Source organism: Manis pentadactyla, chromosome 9, assembly GCF_030020395.1.
Source record: "Manis pentadactyla isolate mManPen7 chromosome 9, mManPen7.hap1, whole genome shotgun sequence".
NCBI classification, from domain to species: Eukaryota; Metazoa; Chordata; class Mammalia; order Pholidota; family Manidae; genus Manis; species Manis pentadactyla.
Window position 1 is genome coordinate 121,207,597 of NC_080027.1, and position 19,243 is coordinate 121,226,839.

The 19,243-nt window shown below is 53.1% G+C and overlaps 1 protein-coding gene across 2 annotated transcripts; it reads left to right on the forward strand.

Annotated features, from left to right (window-relative positions):
• The first annotated feature begins 1,063 nt into the window (after nucleotides 1-1,063).
• PIGR (polymeric immunoglobulin receptor) lies at nucleotides 1,064-18,529 on the forward strand. 2 transcript variants are annotated; one of them, XM_036909815.2, is made up of 11 exons: nucleotides 1,064-1,215; nucleotides 8,134-8,230; nucleotides 8,885-9,229; nucleotides 10,578-11,234; nucleotides 12,487-12,810; nucleotides 13,369-13,692; nucleotides 14,610-14,775; nucleotides 15,138-15,259; nucleotides 15,888-16,019; nucleotides 16,140-16,198; nucleotides 17,216-18,529. In XM_036909815.2, the coding sequence occupies exons 2-11, from the start codon at nucleotides 8,188-8,190 to the stop codon at nucleotides 17,309-17,311; spliced, it is 2,268 nt and encodes a 755-aa protein (XP_036765710.2). In that variant the 5' UTR covers nucleotides 1,064-1,215; nucleotides 8,134-8,187; the 3' UTR covers nucleotides 17,312-18,529. The 2 variants fall into 2 exon arrangements, with proteins under 2 accessions (XP_036765710.2, XP_036765711.2); XM_036909816.2 differs by having other exon boundaries at nucleotides 8,137-8,230.
• Nucleotides 18,530-19,243: the final 714 nt, after the last annotated feature.

Consider the following 19,243-nt stretch of genomic DNA (forward strand, 5'->3'; position numbering starts at 1 on the left):
AGCTTGCCTGGAAGTGACCGGGTAATCTGTCCTCACATCACTAAGATTGTGAGTTTAGGATCTGAAATTAAATTCCATAATAGCAAACGCAGTTTCTTTCTCGCCATACAAATGCATGATTGCGGACTGATACCTCCCCGTGAGTGAGTGGTTAGCTAAAATAAGACCCGGGGCTCTGACCGCCCTGTGGTTTGCCGGGACTCTATTTCTCCTTTTCCTGGTTCTGCTTCTGGGGTTTGGCCTATAGGACGCTGTAGGGAGAGCCTGGGTCAGCCACACACAGGTAGGATGGGGGCAGGATCCTGGGTGCGGGGGACGTGTGTGTGTGTGTATCGGGGAGTGGGCTTCACTTGTGTGACACAGGACACCTACGATCATTTGGGGACCCCCTGGGAGTCCTAACCAGGTCATGTCCAAGGACTAACTGAACTAGAGAAGGATCGGCACCCCTTTGCTGTGGTGCCCAGCCCAGGTCCTAACAGGACCCCAGGGCCAACCGTTTGCAGGGAGCCCAGAGTCTTTAATTTCTCCAGGGAGTGGGAAGGGAAGAGCCACGGTCCCCCGAGCTCCTGGAAGTGTCAGGGTTGGTAAAGGGGCTCCACAGGAGATGTGCAAAGAATGGACTCAATTCATGTTAAGCATCCTAGGGAATGGGGGGCGATGTTCCTGAATGAGTGGGGGGATGTGAGGGAGGCCAGGGACTGAGAGCCAGCCTGCCATGCGTGTCGCATCACATGCATACCCGCTTCGTACCGTGCCCTGAGCCAGGTGTTTCACGTCTAGGCCATCCCCTTGGCCTGCAGGTTTTGTATTACTATACCTGTTTTCCAGGTGAAAACAAATATGAAGGTGACTTGCCTAGAATCTTGCAGCCAGGAAGGGGCAGAATAGGTCTCCATGCTTGGTACTCTGTGTCGCACCCTGTAGCTGCAATGATGGAGGATTTCCAAGGAACAGTGTCTCCCAAGGTCAGGAAAGCCTAAAGGAAAGGAAAGCAAGGGCTCCGTGAGAGTCACGTGCCGCTGGCCAGCCGCCATGCCTGTGGGAGAGTGTCCCTTTAAGAGCCCAGGTGTGGGTCAAGCGCGGCACAGTTTCAGTTTTAGCAGTGGCATCCAGCGTCCTCCTGGCAGCTTCTAGGAAGGCAGGGGTTGTGGACTGGCCAGCAGATTGTGTCCCCGAAACTGAGTCGACGGGAGAGGAGGAAGTGGCTAAAAAGTAAGTGTGGCTGCTCTGGGATCCCCAGAGGGGATGCCATCTGGGAAGGGCCTGGGATGGCCGCTCGGGCAGCGCCCCCGTTCCCAGCTCCCAGCCGACAGAGCGTGGGCTGAGGAGGGCAAGGGCCGCTGCCCGTGTGGCTGAGCACGCGTGGGGGAGGAGAGGGATGAGTGAGGATGCCCGTGGGCAGAAGCCCCCACTCCCTCGCTGCAAAATAGCAGGTGGGAAGAAGGAAGGTCTGTGGTCAGCTAAGTGTGGCCCCTGAATTCCCTGACCTTTCCATAGTTTAACTGGGTGTCCTTAGGCTAGTCACCTAATCACTCTCTGAGTCTGTTTCTTAATCTGTAAAATGGGGATACAAATAACACCTGTCACTCAGGGTTGATGTGAGATTCCAGTGAGAAAATGTGTGTGAAGTTGCTTTGTAACCTCTAGAGTGAAATAACAAGCACTTGCTGTTTTTCAATGAACTTTTAATTACTCAAGGACTTACTCAGCAGCAGACGGACCAGGGTAAGATAATGCATATAAAGTGCCTGGCAGGCACATAGCCGGTTCTTTTCTAGTCTTTGGAGTTGTCCACTTCCAGCTTTCTGGTGAGGGCATGTGCAGCCCCTTGTTCTGGGCTTCAAAGAGGCTCTGCGCTCCTTTCCAACTTCAACCCAGCTTTGCTCCAGCTGATTCCTGCCACACCAAGGCATAACGTGTACCACGTCACCCTGCCCTGGCTACGGTGGGGACAGTGAGGTCCTTCCAGGGTCAGTGAGCAAGGCGAGCAGGGCCCACTCCTGGGCATGGGCAGCATTCCTGAGTCCTGGTGCTCCTGCTGGCTGTGCGGCCAGGTGGCCTCAGACATAGGCCTCCCCACTGCCTGCCCTGACGGCATCCCCAAGTCAGCATGGGCCCTGCGGCACAGGTGTAGCATCTGCACGAGCTCCATCCCTCCAACCCCTCCAGTTCCTTTTGAGCATCTGCCCCCGGGGCTGGGGCCACCCCAGCTGCCTGTGCTGTTTTGCACCAAAGCCTTTGCCATTGCTCTCCACCCTCACTACGGGGAATTACAGGTTCCTTAACATCTGGAGCCTGGTTGTGCCAGTGCATGGCTGAGGGCAGAAGGCAGCCCTCTGGTCTGCCCAGAGCCAGCCCTGGAACTCTCCATCCCTCCTTCTCCTTGGCCCTGGAAGAGGTATGTAGCTACAAGAGCAAAGAGCCAGGGCTCGGGAGAACAACTAGCTCTGTGATCACGGCCATCCTCACGCGTGGCTTCATTTCATACATCACGCAATAGCAGCAGCATCCACGCAGTGCACCCACTTACCTGGGCTTCCACGGCTTCATCTCATCCCCACCTGAACCAAAGCTGGGAGGGAGGGAGGGCAGGCATCGCGGTCCCACTTGACATCCGAGGAAACCGAGACTCCGTGAGTTAATGTGAGTGGTGTAAGGCCACCCAACAAGTGCAAATGATGACACAAATGATGACATCCTGGCACGGCCCTTTTGATAAGGTCATGGAGACCTTTTGACCTCACCCAAAAAACAAGATACCCAGCTTGAAAAGAAAAAGTCGTAGTGACCATACGTGTGCTCAGCGGAGCCCCCCTCATCCCTGCCTTGCCCTCTCCCTGGGTGGGCTCTGTGCCGATCCCGGAGTCATGGGCATTGGCGGTGTGGAGTAGAAAGGAGCTTTGCAGGCAATGGATCTGATGACAGGAAACAAAGATGACATGCCTTACACATGGTAGATGCTAAATAAACAGCAGCTATTATTAGTTTCCAGGAGGAAATTTCTCTGTTGGCACGTAGCTCTGGGTTCAGGTCGCTCTTCACAGGAACTACCTTTCCTGTGAAAAGTGGGGAGGAAAGAACTGGGTTGACTTCTCTAGGATTGGACTTCCTGCTCTCTCCTCCCTCGGCTGCTTCCTCGCAACCTCAAGACCCTCCCCAGTGTAACACAGCGACTGAGAGCTTACACCCGGGCTCCAGAGCACCTGCCGTGGGGTCCTGCTGCCGTCACTTAGCAGCTGTACTATGCTGGGCACACGTCTTCCTTCTGTGCGCCTCAATTGTCTCATCTGGGAAAAGAGTTTGCCCTCCTGGGGGGACCACGAAGATCGAATGAGTTAACACAAGGGAAGCACTTGAAAGTGACTCAGTAGGTGCCAGCCGTAATGATCATCCCCCGCGTCTAACCTAGTCCATCATGCGTACCTCCTCTTTCAGGCCAGGCTGGTCCAACCCGAGCAGCTCACCCCCAGTCTTCAAAAGATGCCTAACAGACTTCTATTCTCTTCTCACACTGGTACAGGAAAACGAGAAGGCTGTGTTGGTTTTAGAGAGGAGATGGAAAAGGAACTCACTTTTTTTAAGCTGGCCATTATACAGGCCATAAAGTCCTGTATATAAACAACCTAGATGTTGTTTCATTTATTCTGTATCATGACTCTCGATAGGAGGTAGAATTATCTCCAGTTTACAGACAAGGACTTGCGGCTCAAAGAGTTTAAGTAGCCCGCCTTCAAATCACACAGCCCCCAAGTCAGAGAGCTGCCAGCCACGCTGAGGAGTCCGTGCTCTGTGCTGCCCTTCAGGGGGAGGTCAAGTGCGCAGACCCCCACCCTCCTGTAGGAACACTATACTTTTCAGAGTGCTTCCGTATACATTATCTCATTGCCCCCTTCCACGTTCCCCCGTCCGACAGGAGCGCTTCCATCTAGTTGGGGACTATGATGCCCATTTTACAGACAAGTTTGTCGAGCCAGCGTATTTTGCCCAAGTGGCAGGACTCTTCTGGCAGTCTGTAACAGAGGACCACTCTGGACCTCTGGGTCCTCTTCCATCCTCCAGGCTTCTCTTCATGTTACTGTCCCTTGAGAGCCCAGATCAAAAAGGCATTTGGCACAGTGGAAGACATCAGCCCTGACTTTGTCCTTCGCAGAGAGGGAATGAGCACGTGACCATTCCCAATCCCACCCGACTTTGCTGAGCAGCTCGTCCTGGCCAGGCACTCTCACACAGGGCCCTCTGGGGACGGCCATATTGGCCTCAGTCAGCCCCTGCCTTCCGAAACTTGCTACCTGGTAGACTGTATGAGACAAATACCTACACATCAAGACAGAACGGGATGGAGTCTTGCTGAAAGGTGGCCTGGAAATCCAAAAGGCTTATTCCCAGAGCTTCGTGGAGCTGGTATTTCACATGCTTAATTTCTGCTTAAGTCTTGCAGGCCTCTTTTGACAGGGATGCGGCCAGAAAGTCTTGAATCCTTCCAACTCATACATTCTCCACATCCCTTGACTGTATGCTCTCCATCTCTCAGTCCTCTGGGGTTCTGACCCTCTTCCCCCAACAGTACCTTTACCTGGAGACTCTCCCACATACCAGGGCTTATGCAAACTACATAAATTCTCTAGAGTTCCTGCCTGTCCTTACACGTCTGAGACCCTCCCAAGGCTCTTCCAGACCACACAGAATGCTCTTCCTCTAGTCTGTGCTTGGCCTCTGCGCCCATGGGACATGAGAGTGGGGGTCCCAAATGGACCCAGGCACCTCACCTGGAAGCAGGGGAAGGGGCCAAGGAGAGCCTCCTCCCAGGGCAGGCCAGCTGTTTCCGACCCCTCTGAGCTCCACGCTTCCTGCTCCTCCAAATTCATGGTCACAGGAAGTTCTCAGAAAATGCTACCTTGCTTCATGTCCCCAAAGTGCATGCCCTCTGTCCCCTCTGAAGCCTCTGATGCTGTGAGTCCCAACTTATCCTCTGCTATGCACCAAACGGGTGAAGAGCCCAGAGTGGCCGAAGGCCATGTGGCTCACCAGCAGCCAAGCCAGGACCTGGTCCAGGCAATCCCTCTCTCTCTTGAAAAGGAGGAAACCTAAGATGAGAGGGAGAAAGGTTTGGACTCCAAGCCATGAGAGCTGAAGATCAGTCATTCTAACTGAAGGGGAACTAGTTGTATCAATTTTCTAAGAAGACCAACGCTGTTCTCCAACATGGCCTATACCCCGGTCCCAGTCCACAACTGTGTAGACGTATGTTGTGAATATATCAGTGGAGGTAACTTGGCAATATGAGGATGATCTAGAGTAGCCCAGCCTTGTTTAAGTGAAAAACAGCTCCTACTTAAGAACCAGAAAATGTACCTTCTTGCATAATGTACTAGCATCTGTATATCCCAAAGAACAGGCCCCTCCCTCTGTTCCTCCAAGGAGTGATGAACCGTGGTGATCCAATTCTTCTGTGGATCCAGGAGCCAGGAATCTTTCTAGCACTTACATTTCCCATCTGCAACATGAAGATAATTTCCACCTCTTGGGTTGCTGTGAAGATGGATGAAGCCACATAAGAAAAGCAGTTAGCAAAGCACCTGGTGCACAACAGGAGTCCGATAAATACCTTGTTCTTTATTTCCTTCCTTAAGCATATCCTGTAATACATCTTCAGCCACCATGGAACTGGGGCTGCCCTGACACCTGACTCTCCAGGTTTGGGAGATTGTCTGGTTTTGAAAGGAAGGGATCTCTAATGATTCCCAAAGCCCAGGGTCCTTTCAGCTGCTAGCAGAGAAACTGTGCTTCAAGTTTAGCTTTGGGACAAGAAGGTTTCCTGCTCCTGAGAGCATGGGGGTCTTGGCCCTCCCATCCTCTCCCCTGGGCGGAACTGTGTGCTTCCTCGCCAAGGTCACCCTCTGTGGCTGTGCGTGCCTGATGCTCTCATTCCTGGCTTAGTGCTGTGCAAAGGGTAGTGGGCACACGTGCATGTTGTCCCCATTATGGACATTGATGGCCACCCAAATATGTCACAGATGAGAGGATGCCTAGGCTGGAAGTCAGGATCCCCAGTTTGGAAAAGCTGGCATCTGACTCTCTGTAGCTCAGGGCAAATCCCTTTTACCAAATCCAAGGGAGGGTTTGTACGCCCAGCTCAGCCCGTGGGAAGACCACTCCTGTCTCACAGAAATGTTAGGAAGCTTGCTTATCTAAAGGTGAGAACAGGAACTAGAACCAAGAAGAGTGCTGCTGGCTTGGGCTCTTGACAGCAGGTGGCATTTTGCCCCCCACCACCTGCCTCTGTACCCATGGCTGGTGCAAATGGCAAGTGGCAGATCACTAGGGACTCTGCAGCCAGCCCATCCCCAGTGTTCCGGGGGAGATGCACTCCCCAGCCTTCTGGCACTGCTCCCCGAGAGCCTCTCCCACTGTGATCGTTGTGCCCACTCAGGTGGTCCCCCAGCCAGCGTCCCCTGAGTGCGTCCAGGTTGGGACTGACGCTGGCTTTTGGCTAAAGCCCCACTCCAGAGGTTAATCATTGACCTGATGTGAAATGTCCGGGGCAATTAACCGGAATCAAGAGAGCTTCAGGCTGCCACCTGACACCCATATCTGTCCCCACCTCCCCTAACCCGCTCTCCTCACTCCTCCAGAGAACTGGGGAAACAGAATACCTTTATCTCCACAAGGAAACAATAAGGTACTTTGCTGGGAAATTCCCCCACAGAAAAGAAAGAAGCAAGATAAACAGTTCTATTGCCTTTGGCTCAGGCTGGTGAAGGGAGTCTCTGGGAGCAGGGGCAGGACCAAGGCAATTAGGGGAGTTGGGCGATCATGCCCCAGGTTCCTTCTGCTTTGCGCTTCCTCCTCTTTACAGGTGCTCATTACCACCCAGGGCTGTTACAAGGTTTTCTCTTTAACACTCTCGTCAAGTCCATCCCTAAGTTTCAAGCCTGTCAAAGCCCACGAGGAAGCAGGGACCCCTCTCCCTCCCTCTAGGCTGCAGTTTGGGTCCTGAGAACAGCTGCAGTCAGGCTGGGGCCTGTGACCCTCAACCCTCCCCAGCCCTGGGCTATGCCCCAGACCTTACCTTGATTCTCCATCTTCATGAACTGGCTCATCACGCAGGAGAGCAAAGGCTACAACACCTGCATTGTTAACCCTGACCCCATAACCAAGTCTCTGGGAAATCTTGGGCATGTCACCCAGCATCTCAAGACCTTGATTTCCTTACCCATAAAATGGTTTTGATTATCTCCTTTCTGTCTTATGTAAAGGAAGTGATATAGCTCCGTGAAATCGTGTGAATGCTGGTCCTGTGGTAGTGATGGGGTCTACAAATAACAGGAATAAGAGCAAGGGATGAGCGCACTGCTGTATTTCGGTATATACAGTACAATCCAGTGCCTTGGGGAGCCTCAGAGCTGGGACTTCAGAATCAGACAAAGCTAGGTTCAAATCTTGCCCCCCTCCACCCCACCTGCCCACATGCTTACTCCCCTACGTGACCCTGAGGAAGGCACTTAACCTTTAAGCTTTCATTTCCTCCTGTGTAACGTATGGATAAGAATACCCTCCTCATAGGAGTGATGTCAAGTTTAAATGAGACAATACAAGTACATGATTTAACATGGTGCCTGAAACATGGCAGAGAACAATGGGTGGTTCTGACCCTCTTCGCTACATCTACAACTTTAATTTTTACTAGGTCTCTTCTGTGGGTCTTGGTTCACTCACAGGAACCCACCGTAAAATATGCCAGGCTGCCTCCTCCTTCTAGGGATGTAGGGATGGCAGCTGAGACGGGGAGACGGGGCCACTTGTCGGGTATCGCCTGGCCAGCTGTTTCTGAGATCTTAGGGACCGTGCCTCCCGGACAGAGATACAGAGGAAATGGCACTGTGTCCCTATCCCAAAGGAACTCCCTGCTTAGTTGAGAAAACAAGCATCTACCTAGAACTATTAAACGACCAAACACAATGAGGGATAATGGGACTTTGAGCTGTAAAAGGAAGGCGGAGTCATTCATTCTTTCCCCAGAATTTATGTGAGTTACTGAGGACACCAAGCCGAGCAGGTGTTACAGGAACTCCCAGGTCAGTTAGCCTTGGAAGGCTTTGGCACTCCCTCCCTTTGTGCACTGTCTTTCAGCAGCCCTTGAGAGAAGTTGGCCCGGGCGGCGCAGCCCCGCAGAAGCCACCAGCGATGAAGCTACTCTTCCTCACCTGTCTACTCACTCTTTTCTCAGGTGTGTCTGCCAGGTCCCAGCCCTCCCCTCCCTCGTAGGACCCAACGCCCTGGGGACACCCATATCAGGCCCATCCCCAGGGATGCCTCTCTGAAACTGGACTGGTGAGCAAGCACGGGGATGAGAGATGGCGATTCCCCACTTCCAGGCCAGGGGTCTGGTGAAGGGTCCCCACTGGGAATAGTAATAATAATAATAAAAGACCTCGACCTTGAACTAAACATCTCTGTGTGTTTCTATGGGGTTTTAGGGAAATGACTTCTCCTTTCTGGATCTCAGTATTTTGCCCCAGAAAAAAAAGAAAGTAATCTACAAAGTGGTTTTGGAATTTTAAGAAATTATACATAACAAATGCGAAGGGTGGCTTTGTTTTTTTTAATAAACGAGGGACATCATTAAATAAATTCGCCATTCCATCGTCCTTAAAATGCTTATCATGAATGCATTACAATTAGAATTTAATGATTAATCAGTCATTTTACCTGATCACAGCAATTGTCCAACAGCACCTGTCCAGCTGCAATGCTGGTAAATAACCCACAAGAGGCACATGTGTTAGGAGGAAAATGTCATCTCCCAAGGTGGGCAGCCTGGATCCTTCCAGCAAGTTCTGCCTCCCACGGCCTCAGAAAGTCTCTGTCTTTTGTCCCCCAGCCGTCTCCATGAAGAGTCCCATATTCGGTCCCCAGGAGGTGCAAAGCGTGGAAGGCGGCTCAGCGTCCATCACGTGCTACTACCCGGACACCTCTGTCAACCGGCATTCCCGGAAGTACTGGTGCCGGCAGGGAGCCAAGGGCCGCTGCACAACCCTCATCTCCTCCGAGGGCTACGTCTCTGAGGAGTACAGAGGCAGGGCCAACCTCACCAACTTCCCGGAGAGCAACACGTTTGTGGTGGACATTGGCCGTCTCACCCAGAGCGACGTTGGGCACTACAAGTGTGGCCTGGGCATCAGCAGCCGGGGCCTGTCCTTTGATGTGAGCCTGGAGGTCAGGCTGGGTAAGGATGCAGGTCCCTTAGGTTCCTGTGGAAAAGCGAGAGGGGTAAAAGCAGGGTTTGAGGAAGAATTTCCTGAGAGGAAAGGGTGTCCTGGCACAGGGTGGGGAAGGCGGAGTCCTCCCCTCTCTGGAGGCAAGCACTTTTCATAAAAGAACATGGGAATGAGATAGATGGGACCTCCTTGGGGCTGGTGAACCTTGCAGGCCTTCAAAGCCTGTAACATTTTAGGGTTTAATCAGGCTCCAGCTTAGAAGAGCATCAGGAGGACTGCTTCTCTCACTGTGTTTGTTGCAGGTGGGACAAGAGGTCTATAAGCAGGGGAAGACAGAAAAGGCAGGGAGAGATTTAGAGGGATCCTTAAATTCCTGCCATTAGCGCACCCTTTAGATCCAGACCTTGGTCAAGAAAAGGCTTCTTTTAAAATGTATTTTTTACCTGGAATCCATAAAGTAAATGATCAGTTATTGCTCAAAGATCAGGACCCCGAAGGAATGGGCCGCTGAATGTGCTGAAGCCTGTTCTAATTGAGAAAAGAGAAAAATAAGAAAGACCTTTCTGACGAGGGCCCAACAACAGGGCATTTTAGGCAATCAGGGGAAATTCAAAGATAAAGAGGCCCTAGGTCTTAAGTCTTAGGTCTTAGGTCCTGAGGAAATTTGGAGGGATTCCCAAAGGTATATGCTTTGCTCCTTCGGGACATGCCCAGTATTATCTGTAGACCGAGCAGAGGGTTCATTCAGGTGCTCACAGAGATTGGAAAGCAGACGCTTAAGAGCCAAGGACAGCTCAGAGTTGCCCCTATATAGGAGGTCCAGGACACTGGCGACAGGTACGCAGCCTCTGATTAAACCCTCTAAAAGGCAGAAGTTCATGACTTCACAGAGCAGCCCATTGCATGTTTCCACTGTTGTACATTTTAGAAACTTGTATCATAACACACCAAAATCCACCACCCTACTTACATTCATTCTGTTTGCTTCAAAACGTGTTAATTTGCATCCCTACTATGTACAGGTACCATGCTAGGCAGGTCAGGGGAGTCACATATGAATGAAGCACATCTTTACCCTCCAGGGACTTCCTGGGGGGAAACAATTAGCTACACACAGATGGGATGTAGTGACATGAGAACACAGAGGAAGCAGAGATTAGTTGCCAGCTGGGGGAGGGCTCCATGGGAGAGACAGCAGTAAAGCTGGGCCTGGGAAGACATACGCTTAACAGTGTCCCTCTGGGGAGGAGGGCATTCCAGGTGACAGGCATACCCAGAGCCTTACTGGGAACAATGAACAGTCCTGTAGTGCAAGACAGTGAAATCACAGCTTGCCCCCTACTCCTTATTTTGCAGGTCCTGGGCTCGTAAATGACACTCAAGTCTACACAGCAGACCTGGGTGGAGCAGTGACCATCAACTGCCCTTTCAAGGCTGAGAATTCTCAGAAGAAGAAGTCTGTGTGCAAGAAGATAGGCCAGCTCTGTGTCCTAGTCATTGACTCCAACGGGTATGTGAACCCCAGCTACAGCGGCAGGGCAGAGCTTAGTATTTACGGTACCAGCCAGTTAGCATACAGCTTGGTCATCAGCAACCTGCGGCTCAGCGATGCCGGGATGTATGTCTGCCAGGCTGGGGATGATCCCAGCCATGATAAGAGAAATGCTGACCTCCAAGTGATAAAGCCTGAGCCTGAGCTGCTTTATGGAGACCTGAGGGGCTCGGTGACCTTTGACTGTGCCCTGGACCCCGAGAAGGCAAAGGGGGCCCAATTTCTGTGCCGAGCAGGCAGTGGGGAAGACTGCGATGTTATCATCAACACTCTTGGGAAGAGGGCTCAGAACTTCGAGGGCAGGATCCTGCTCCTGCTCAGTGACAAGAAAGGCTTATTCAGTGTGCATATCACCGGGCTGAGGAAAGAAGACGCAGGGCTCTACCTGTGCGGAGCCGACCCTCATGGTCAGCCCCAGGACGGCTCCCCCACCCAGGCTTGGCAACTCTTCGTCAATGAAGGTGAGACCTGGGAGAGGGAGGGGAGGCAGGTGGCCGTCTGGCAGGCGAGCGCGCAGCTCACCCCTGTGAATCTATTCAATACTCGCCAGTCAGCCAGCGATATCTGCTCACTGACAAGCCCCAAACTGGACGTACAGTGGGCAGCTGTGCAGGAGAGCTGGGAAACAGCCTCTGCCTGGTGTTTCCTCCTGATTCTTCTCTGTTTTCAAAGGCCTTTTGGTGGTTGTCCCTCACTAATAAGAATGAGGAGACTGAAGCTCCTGATAGAGGCAAACCCTGTGGACTGTCTGGGTTTCAAAAGAGCCATGGTGAGGACGTAACGTGGAGTCCAGTGTTGTGGCCGGGCGTGCCGGGGCTGCTTGCCCCTTCGCCCCTACCCTTGAGCAGGGTGGCACCTCATCCCTCACACTCAGGGAAAGGATTGGCTTATCTTGGTCTCAAAGCTTCCGAGGAAGGCAGTGTGCCCCAGCCTCCAAATGTCCCCCTCCAACATCCCTTAGGGTTATTGTTTTTGCTACAGTCTGGCCTACTTGGCTCTGCTTGGGCAAACCACCGACTTGGCGAAATAATTAAATCCCTGCTCCTTCTCATCCCAGAGCACTCTGCGTCGTGTTACCTCATGAGAAGCAGCCAACTGCACTTGCAGGACAGTGTCGCTATCCATGCGACTTTTCTTTTAGGGGCTTACATGCCGTGCGCATCATTTCTGTAGCCTGCATGACCCTCACCGCATTCCTCAGTTGTCCAGGATTCTCCCTGGACCTCGGCTTTAGCTTCTTGGAGACAGACCTTCCTTCTCTCTGAGATGGTCCTCAACAGTCAAACTTATCTATGCTATGTGGTTTTATATTTTAGATCATGCCTTTCTAAATATATTTTCTTAATTTGGAATAAAACCATCTGGCCATTTTTTTGTGGGACAAGCTAATAAACAGACAACATTTCCTGTATAGGGAGATTTTGTAAGAAAGCCAAGGAGAAGGGCTGATAGTTTCTCCTAAACTCCTTCCATTCTCTGTTCAGAAATAAGGTGGGGAAGGGGAATGAAATGGCCAGACTAGGGGTCAAGGTCACTGGCATCTTGTTGAATGGCTCCAGCTGCAGGCTCTGTGATTTTAGGAAAGTCTTTTACATCTTCTGAGGAAGATGAATGATGAGGATGAACCTCACTCCCCAGCCTGGTTGGGACCGTGAGGAAGGAGCTGCCAGACCATTTTCCATTCTTTCACGCCATCTCTGTTTGTGCTTCTAGAGTCCGTGATTCCCCGTAGTCCCTCTGTGGTCAAGGGTGTTGTAGGAGGCTCTGTGGCTGTGCTCTGCCCCTACAACCCGAAGGAGACAAACAGCCTCAAGTACTGGTGTCGCTGGGAAAACAGCCAGTGCCTACAGTTGGTGGAGAGCAAGGGGCTGGTGAAGGAACAGTATGGGGGCAGGCTGGCACTGTACGAGGAGCCAGGGAACGGCACCTACACGGTCATTCTCAACCAGCTCACTGCCCAGGATGCCGGCTTCTACTGGTGTCTGACCAGCGGTGATCCTCGCTGGAGGTCCACAGTGGAGCTCAAGATCGTTGAAGGTAAGAGCCGAACCAGAGCAAGAGGGAAAGAAGGCAGCCCCAGGACCCTCCAGTCGGCAGCTGCCCCCACAAGCTCTCATTCTCTGACCTCACTGCTCCATGCCCATGGGGCAGACCTCTGGAGGGAGCCCACCTGCAGAGGTCATGTGTGCATGCCTGCAACAAGCTCCCGTCCCTGCACACACCTCGCACTCCCAACTACCATACGTAGCACTGCCTATTATCAGAAGCATCTGCCTATTTTACACTAGATATGGCGTCGGCTGAGGCAGAGTGCTCTTCGTATTGAGTCTAGAAGAGAAGAGCAAGGAAAGCGAGGTGAAGTCACTTTGCAAAGTTCTGTGTTCCGTGACAGGCTGCACTGGTTCATGGTGGTGGCCAGTAATAATTATCACACAGGCACAGAATTACATTTCTAACGTATTCAGTAGAATGCATTTACTTACCATGCTGTCCAAAGAGGGAGCAGGCTGTGGACAAAGGGCCCCACCGCAGCCTTTCCCTGCATCATCACCCATCCAAGCTCTGTGCCTGTTGCTCCCTCCCTCCCTGCTCCAGGAGAGCCAAGCCTCAAGGCACCAGAGAATGTCACTGCTTGGCTGGGTGAGACTCTGCAGCTCCCCTGCCACTTCCCGTGCAAATACTACGCTTACGAGAAATACTGGTGCAAGTGGAGCAAAACAGGATGCAGGGCCCTGCCCAGCAAAGCCAAGGGCCCCAGCCAGGCCTTCACGGACTGCAACCAGAGAAGCCAGCTGTTCTCCCTGACCCTGAACCCAGTCACCGAGGGCGACGAAGGCTGGTACTGGTGCGGCGTGAAGGAGGGCCTCCGCTATACAGAGACCGTGGCTGTCTACGTGGCGGTCAAGCAGAGAGTGAGGGGTGAGTCTCCAAGAGTGAGGCCTGTACCCCCCAGAGAACCCCAGAGAAAGGCCCTGCCTACCAGCTTCTCCCCTGGGAGGTGGGGGGCTAGGTTTGGCTATAAGAGGCTGTGGGCAGGGGGAGATTTAGCTCCACATAATCTTATTCTGCCCTCCAAAAAGGGCACCCCACCCAAACAAACATACACATTAAGAAAGACTAGTGGGCTTGCCATTTAACCTCATCCTCAAGACAAGTCCCACAGATGCCCTTCAGCCCATTCTGAAGCCTTTCTGTAGGCAGAGAGATCTTCTTCTGCACAGAGACATTTCAAAGTCACTATCACGTGCAATAGATTCTGTCAAGCCTGCTTTCAAGAGAAGCCAGGTGCCTTCGTGTACAAGGCCCGATAAAGAAAATTAAGGTGACCGCTTCCAGTAAGCTTGCATTTTAAGCCTCTTTTGGAAATGTCACTTGAAATGTTTTATCCCTAATGAGGGTATTTTTAGTCCCTCTGGAAATCCTACTGTGCTGGGTGCGGCGGCTCCGGCTCACTGAGGCACCCATTGCCAAGCTACCACCAGGGGGCAGCACTATTGCACCCTGTCCTGATGTCAGCAGGCCTTGGGCAGGGTCTCAAAGCTGTGAAAAATCTGCCAGTCCCCAAATGATGGGTTAGTCCTTATGCACAAGATCTAAGCATCAGAGCCTTGTAGATGGAAATGAATTTGATATTAATGGACAGAGATCATCTCAGACAACTGGAGAAGACCATCACGCCTCTGTTCCTAGTGTCATCCTGGGCCCTACCTAACAGTTGTGAGACCTCACCCTGACCCTGTGATTCCACAGGAAGTCCCTCTCCACAGACTCCCTGACCTCAAGGAGTAGAAACATGGAGAAAGAACCATAATCCAGACCCACTCTGCTCTCTCCAGGGTCCCAGGCTGTCGTCCCAGTGAATGCTGCTCCCAGTGGGGAGGGGAGTGTCAGAGACATTGAGAACAAAGTCATTCGGGACCCCGGCCTTTTCGCGGAGGACAGAGCAGCGAAGGATACTGGAGACCTAGCTCGGGGGAGTGGTGCACCCACGGACCCCGGCAGGTGAGGAGGAACGCCGCAGGCCGAGCACTTGCGGGTGGGCCAGCAGGACCGTGGAGGAAAGCCCGCCACCCATCCATAGCGGGTGGCTCTCCGTCCTCAGGAGGGGCTGGCAGTGCTCCCTGTCCTTCTTCACGGCTGGGCCATGTCTGCTGTTCAGTTCAATTTCCCAGGCCTGGGACCCAGAGGAGCCGCCATCCTATGCCGTATCTGGGGAAGGCTCCGTGGAAGAATGGTGCTGGGGGCCGTAGCAGGAGGAAGGCATGGGTTAACTGGGAGGGGGGGCAGCCAGAGCCAACCTACCAGCATGTCCCAGGAGCCCAGGCTTCCCTTCCAGAGACTGACTCACCTAATCCTCCTTCCAGCTCTGCGGGCCACAGTGGGGGCTCCCACGTGCTGGTGTCCACGCTGGTGCCCCTGGCCCTGGTGCTGGCACTGGGGGCTGTGGCGGTGGCGGTGGTCAGAGCCCGGCACCGGAAAAACGTCGGTGAGTCCCCAGGACGCTCCCCAACCTCCCTGCTCAGCTGCTCTTAGTGGGCATCTCACAGTCCCTTCTCTTTCATAGGCTCCGAGAAAGGGTCCTGGGAGAGCAGTGTGGGAAAAGATAAATCCAGGCTACCCAAAACTCACATTGAGTGCTGCAGGCCAGCTGTCTCTGGGAGGCCATCTCCGACGGCTCAGGGTCTGAGTTCAGAGGCAGGACTACCAGGACGATGACAGGAGATGCTGGGTCCACACTTCCAGGCCAGTTTGAGAACTACTCAGCCGTGTGATGTGAGGTGTCTCCATTTCATGCCTCAGTTTCCCTGTGGCTCAAGACAGGGACAATAATAACCACCTCACAGGGCTGATATGAGGACAAAGCGAAGTGCTATACTTTGAAAAGTCACAGAGTACAGACAAAGGTCAGGGGAGTTGAGTCTTGATTATCTGTGAGGAAGGGCTGGGGAGGAGACGCAGGTCATTTCCCTTCTGCTTTGGTCATAGTCAGGGAGGAGCAGGCGGAGCCCCTTCCCCTACTTAAGCTGTCCTGGGGGTCCCTCAGAGGAGAGCCGCACATCTTGCTCTCTGTTGTGCCTGGACCCTATTCCTGTACCAACTCCTGCCTCCCACAGACCGGGTTTCAATTAGAAGCTACAGGACAGACATCAGCATGTCGGACTTTGACAACTCCAGGGATTTTGGAGCCAATGACAACACGGGAGCCTCTTCCATCACTCAGGAGACGTCCCTCGAAGGAAAGGATGGTACGTCCCTCCCTCGAGGGGGTGCTGGACCCCCAGGAGAGCCCCAGTTAGACCTGACTGTGCATCTGGGGTGGGACTACAAGGCTAGTGAGGGTGATCCACCTTCCCTGCTTCACACAGAGCTCAGCACCACTGCCGAGGGCACCACACAGCCCGAAGAACCTAAGAAGGCGAAAAGGGTAAGTAAGACGGAGGCGGGGGAGGGAGGCTCCTTTGTTGTGACAAGGCAGTGTAGCCGAGAGATTGCAGTTGGGTGTCCTGGGCAACGACCTCAAAGGGGGACTTTTCGGGGGGGGTGAGACATGTCTTCCTGGCTGTGGGGGTGATGTGGTAGAGGTCAGAAGGGAGCTGCATTTACATGAGCAGCTGTAAGCATGCAGCAGGGAGGGAGTCTAAGGGTGGTGGGGGAAGGCAAGTGCTTAGAAGATTCAGCTGCGGGAGGGGAAGGTCTAATGTCCTGTGCGCTGATTGGGGGGCTTCTCTCCCTGGGCTGTGGGGCTCATGGCCACCACCACCCTCTCCTGAGTGTTTGCTCAGGACCAGCCTTTTGCCTGAGCCTGAAGGACATTTGCTGGTGGCGAGCAATCTGATAGTTACTAGAAGCTCCTCCCCACCCCAACCAAGTGTCACATTCCTTAAAACGCTACCAGAGATGATTCCTAAGTTTGGGTCACATATTGCTCTCCCCTCGTGCCTCCCTAATCTCAAGGCATTAATGCTTGTCCTCACATCTGCTGTCCCTCATGGCAGCAGAGACCCAAGCCTGGAACAACCAGGCGGGGGAGTTTGTCCTAGATACAGCCTTCCCCTCTAACCGTGTGTTGCTGAAAAGCTCCGGCTGGGAGAGAAAGAAAAATGTAAACCATTGCAGCTGACGCCAGCCCCGCCACGTTGCCCCTGGACTGTGTGGGCAGGGCTTCCGGGGACAGGCCCAGGCAGCAGAGGTGGTTCCACTCCATGTGTTGGAAGGAGGTAGTGAGACAGAGGGAGATATTTTTAGAAACTGCAACTTTCCGTTTCTCAAAATCAGTCCCTCTTGGTGAGCATGGGCGCTGGAATAGGTACAGCACGTCAACACAAGCTTGGGTTGCTTAGGCCAAGATGATGAATTCAGGATTCTCAGTGCAGCCCCTCCCTCCAACGCCCACCGCTGAGCCAGTGCCCAAATGCTGACTTCTCCCCTGATGTCCCCGTAGTCCTCCAAGGAGGAAGCGGACATGGCCTATACCGCCTTCCTGCTCCAGGCCAACAGCATGGCTGCCGACGCCCCCGACGGCCGCACCGAAGCCTAGGCCGAGTGCCGGCTGCATTCTCCCAGAGCCCCTGACAATCACCTTCAGAATCACGCTGATCCTCGGGGCCCTCAGCTCAGGGGGCTCCACTGCCTGCGCTCAGCACCCCCTAGGCTTCTCCCACCTGTCCCCAGAGGGCGTGCTGGTCCCTCCCCAGCGGCATCCAAGCCTGGCCTCTGTTCCTGCTGGAGGTGAGGGGACGTGAGGAGTCCCCGCCAGCAGCTTATCTCTAATGACAGGGGCTGATGTGCACAAGGAGAATTAAGATCTTAGAAAGCAGACAGACCAAGGTGGGTGGTGAGGTAATTTCAGGAAGGAGAGCCATTCACCGTTTCTCTGCACCCTCATTATGGGATGTCAATAGGATTGCCCCTCCACTCCGCCCCTCCATCCCTTCTTCCTCTTTCCCTTCCTTCCATGTCTCTTCTTCTCTCCTCCACGGAAAATACATATTTGAATACTCACTAGAATCCAGGCGCTCTGCTAGACACTGGGGCGGAGAAGCTGTGGACCCAGCATGTAGCCTTTCTGTAAAATCACTGAACCCCTGGAAGCCACAGCTCCGCTCGGTGTGTTTACGTTCCCTAAGGCCTGAGATCCTTGGCAGGTACACTCACCTCTACTCGTACTGGGAGAAACCAGAAGCCGCCTGGAGTCCTAAGGCCTTAGGGACCATGTAACATGGGCACCTGCACAAGAAATCATAAACGTACATTCCGATCGTTTTGCAGGTGAGAAACTTGAGATCCTGAGAGGTGAAGAGCTTTGCCCAAGGGCCCCAAGAGGATAAACTAGTGCCCAAGCCAGATTTGGGAACTATTTGGACAGGGATCTCTCTGTGAGACTGCCTGCTTTCCTTATGAAGGCAGAGTTCTAGAATATGGAGAAGGAGGAAGAGAAAAATGTACAGGAGACTCATCTTTCTCAGGCCCCCACCCCAGGGAAGATGTCCCTTCCCCTTTCTGTCACTCACACGGACCAAAGAGGATAGGAGAACGGTCAAACCCTCATAGCCCCTCCATTTGAAGACTTCCGTACCGAAGGGTAGAAAGAGGGTGTCTGAGGGTGCCAGGTACAGGCTGATCTCCCAAGAGCTAAGGTTTAAGGTCTTTTCCCCTCTGAGCTCTGTATTTCCACCAGCACCTATGAGCTGGCACTTGCTAACAAATCAAGAGTGTGACGTCATTAATAATTAAAGACCGTGATTGCCACCAAGAAGGCTCAGACTGCATTTGTCCCCCATACATTCTGCTTCGTAGACGACCCTTCCAGAATACTGCTCTGGCCCCCCTTTCCCTATGTAGTAGGACATGTATCTAAACCCAAGTTTCCCCCATATCCCGTGCTGGACTGAGACTGCCTCCCACCGGGACCCGGATGATCTTCAATAAAAGAGTAGTTTGGGTCTATACAAAAGGTCAGAAACCAAAGCTCTGTGTCCAGCACACAGACAGAGAGGGCATGAGACAGGAGGCCGCGCGGCTCTGCTGCCAGGCGAAGCAAACCCAGACCTGCTGCCCCAGCCTCAGAACCACCTGGAAAGCGGAGTGAAGCCCCCCGTCTTCACCGGCATCCCTTAGCCCAGTCAGGTTGACGCATAAAATTGATCTTCATACCCGCCCTCTGCAAATGCCCCTTCCAAAGACAGGGCCCTGGGCTGCTGGCACAGAAGGTTCTGGCACTCGGGGATAACTAGTCCAGTCTTCCCCATACATGGCCATTCTCCTCCTAGTTCTGGACACAGCGCACCCGGAGCCCTGGGCTCTGTGCTCAGAGACAGGCAGACAGGGCTTCCTTGCTGACTCTTGTCTTCTCAGAAGGTTTCCAGATTATTTCTTCACCCATCTCCAAACAAGAAGTTTTCAGCAGCCTGCTGGAGAGAGGGAGACCTTTCTGGGAGGTCACTGGGCATTATATTTCAAGGCCTTGAAA